At 55.4% G+C, this 2,451-nt stretch overlaps 1 protein-coding gene across 1 annotated transcript in view; it reads right to left on the bottom strand.

Moving 5' to 3' along the window:
- Window positions 1-2,451, bottom strand: part of VOLCADRAFT_101034 (uncharacterized protein) — a gene marked incomplete at both ends in the record, with an annotated part of 9,578 nt that overhangs the window by 2,041 nt on the left and 5,086 nt on the right. The window contains one exon of the mRNA XM_002959499.1: window positions 22-182. Within this exon, the coding sequence (XP_002959545.1) occupies window positions 22-182 (161 nt within the window). The remainder of the gene's footprint in view (window positions 1-21; window positions 183-2,451) is intronic.

The raw sequence follows: 2,451 nt of genomic DNA, 5'->3' as shown, positions 1-2,451 counted from the left end.
GCCTCCGACCACCGCGCCCACCGAGCAGTAGCTGCTGCTCGGTCCGCCACCACTTGCTCAGGTGTCCGGTTGGCTCGTGCATCTGCCCATCACGCTGCAGCTGCTGCTCGATCCACCGCCACTTGCTCAGGCGTCCGGTTGGCTCGCGCCTGCACCTTTCTGGTTGCATCCGCACTGGACAGCTGGGGTGTCGGGGGGGAAGGTGTGGCTTGAGTCCGGCCCGTCAAGCTCAGAAGCCACAAGCCTCCACCTGCAACTGTACCTAACCGCCGACATCCTGCGTGATGTCAGGAAGAGGATTACTAGTCTACCGCCCATGCAGGAGATGGAGCAACATCACGGGCACCAGTCCCAACCAGGACTCCTTACCGGAACCAGAATTGTCCATAGAAATGGCCGGTCAGACTGATGTCGCGACAGGTTATCCTCCTATCCTCAAGAAATGCAGTTGCGGGCCAATGGAACACAGTACATCGATACAATATGGATGTATGTTGCGCAGTACCGCTGTTTGGTAGAATTGTATCCTGAATCCGTATGATAAATTTTATCCTGGATCCGTTTGACAAAATTAATAAATGCACTCGAGGGCCAATGGCACACATTACTTCTATACAATAACTGTGCTGCGCAGCATCACTGGTTGATAGAATGTATTCTGAATCCGTATGATTCTATAGAATTTCTGCGACTGAATTTATCCCGGGGAACGTTGCGGTGTGCGCGGCTTCACGTCATTTCGTGGCGGAGCCATTGTAGTCTAGTTTTCCACTGCAAGTCCTGTCCCACAGTGGAACTACGTGGAACTACCCACAGCCACGCCCAGGCGTCCCCGGTTATCCTGATATTTTGTGATAAACGTTTAACCTTGCAAGTTCATGTCAAACAACACAACTATGCGCGTCTGTTGTTCGTTACCCACCACGTGCCCAGTCGTCCCCATGGCCTGACGGCCCAGTATCCGTGTGTCCCCGCCCACATGTTCACGGTACACATGCACGCGTCCAAGCTTCATGCACACGCCCATGTTACATCCTCATGTCCCGCGTCCACGCGTCCATGCTACATCCACATGTGGCTACATCCACGGTGCCACCGTCCCATGCACCCACATGCCCACACGCTCACGCGTCCATGTGCCCTTGCATCCTCGCGTCCTCACGTCCTGGTGTCCTCGTGTCCTAGCATCCTCGCCTGCAAGTCGTGTGCGACCCGAGATTCGAACCCGCGACCTGTCGTCCTCGCATCCTCGCGTTTCGGTGTGCAACTCGAAACTCGCGGAGTGCGACTCGAACCCGCGACCTCTGATTGTGAAGAGGGCGCGCGCTAACGAAAACGCAAAGCTCCGGAACCATCCAATCGAGCGCGACTTTCCAACGAGCCCCGGACGCGAGCCGGTCACGGACGCGATTCAGAGATGCCTTCCCTCCGCTTCGCTCTTCGCTGCGCTACGAGAAGCTACGGTGACCGTAGCTTCGACTCCCAGGCCAGGTGTGGGTGTGTGGTGCGTAAGGTGCTGTGTGGTGCGTAGGTGAGAACGGTAATAATGTGGGGAAGCAGTGGCGAGGACTCAGTTACATTACATCTGTGATGGAGGGTGGCTTAGTAGCAAGCCACAGCCAGCAGTGCCGTAGCAGAAGGTCATTCTCAAGGTTCACGTCTGGCATCCAACAGCAACGACCCATAACAACAATCGATGAGGGGCCCTGATAGCAGCACGGCACAAGGAATGTCCGCGGATTGTGAGCGGTGAAGTGAATAATGCCGCCTAGGCTCGCATCACACTAATTGCATGAAATCACCGCGGTGGCAGCATCGTCAGCAGCGGAGTAACAGCAGTCTGCGCGGACGATCCTGCATTTGATGGTCGTCATGAGCAGAACCCAGCTATTGCCACGCCCTGGACGCATGCTTGTGTTCTCGTGTTCTAGTGCCGTTGCATTCTCACGTCTGGGCGGGTGCCTGTCCTCACCGCCTCACTGTAGTGCATACATGGGGCCGTGTCGCATCCCCATGATGCATGAGTACAGTCCCAGTCTGTCACGGCCCCAGTTGTCGCATCCTCACACCTCACATCTTTGTTGCATCCTCACACTTCACATCCCCACCATACATCCTTGTCACATACATGTCTCACCGTCACACCTCACATCTCACATCCTTGCGTTCGGCAAATATTTGCAGTACTACACGTACGGTTTCATGCGGTCATACATTCACGTGCACACACGTTGTGTGTACTCGCGGTCGCATGCCCTGGTGCTTCACATTCACGGGTGTATGGTGCTTTGTGTACGGCATGTGCGGCTGAAACCGCATATTAGGAATGTGTAGTATAGCAGCACCGGAGCGTTGCATTGCAAAAGTCAGCCATCATGCAGGGCACTGCGAAGAGATGCAGTTCCTCACCGCGGGCCGCCATGTAACAGATGCAGATGTGGAACACGGTGC

Source organism: Volvox carteri (assembly GCF_000143455.1).
Source record: "Volvox carteri f. nagariensis unplaced genomic scaffold VOLCAscaffold_302, whole genome shotgun sequence".
Classification (NCBI taxonomy): Eukaryota; Viridiplantae; Chlorophyta; class Chlorophyceae; order Chlamydomonadales; family Volvocaceae; genus Volvox; species Volvox carteri.
Note: the sequence above shows the minus strand (reverse complement) of the source record. Positions and strands in the feature narration are given on the sequence as shown.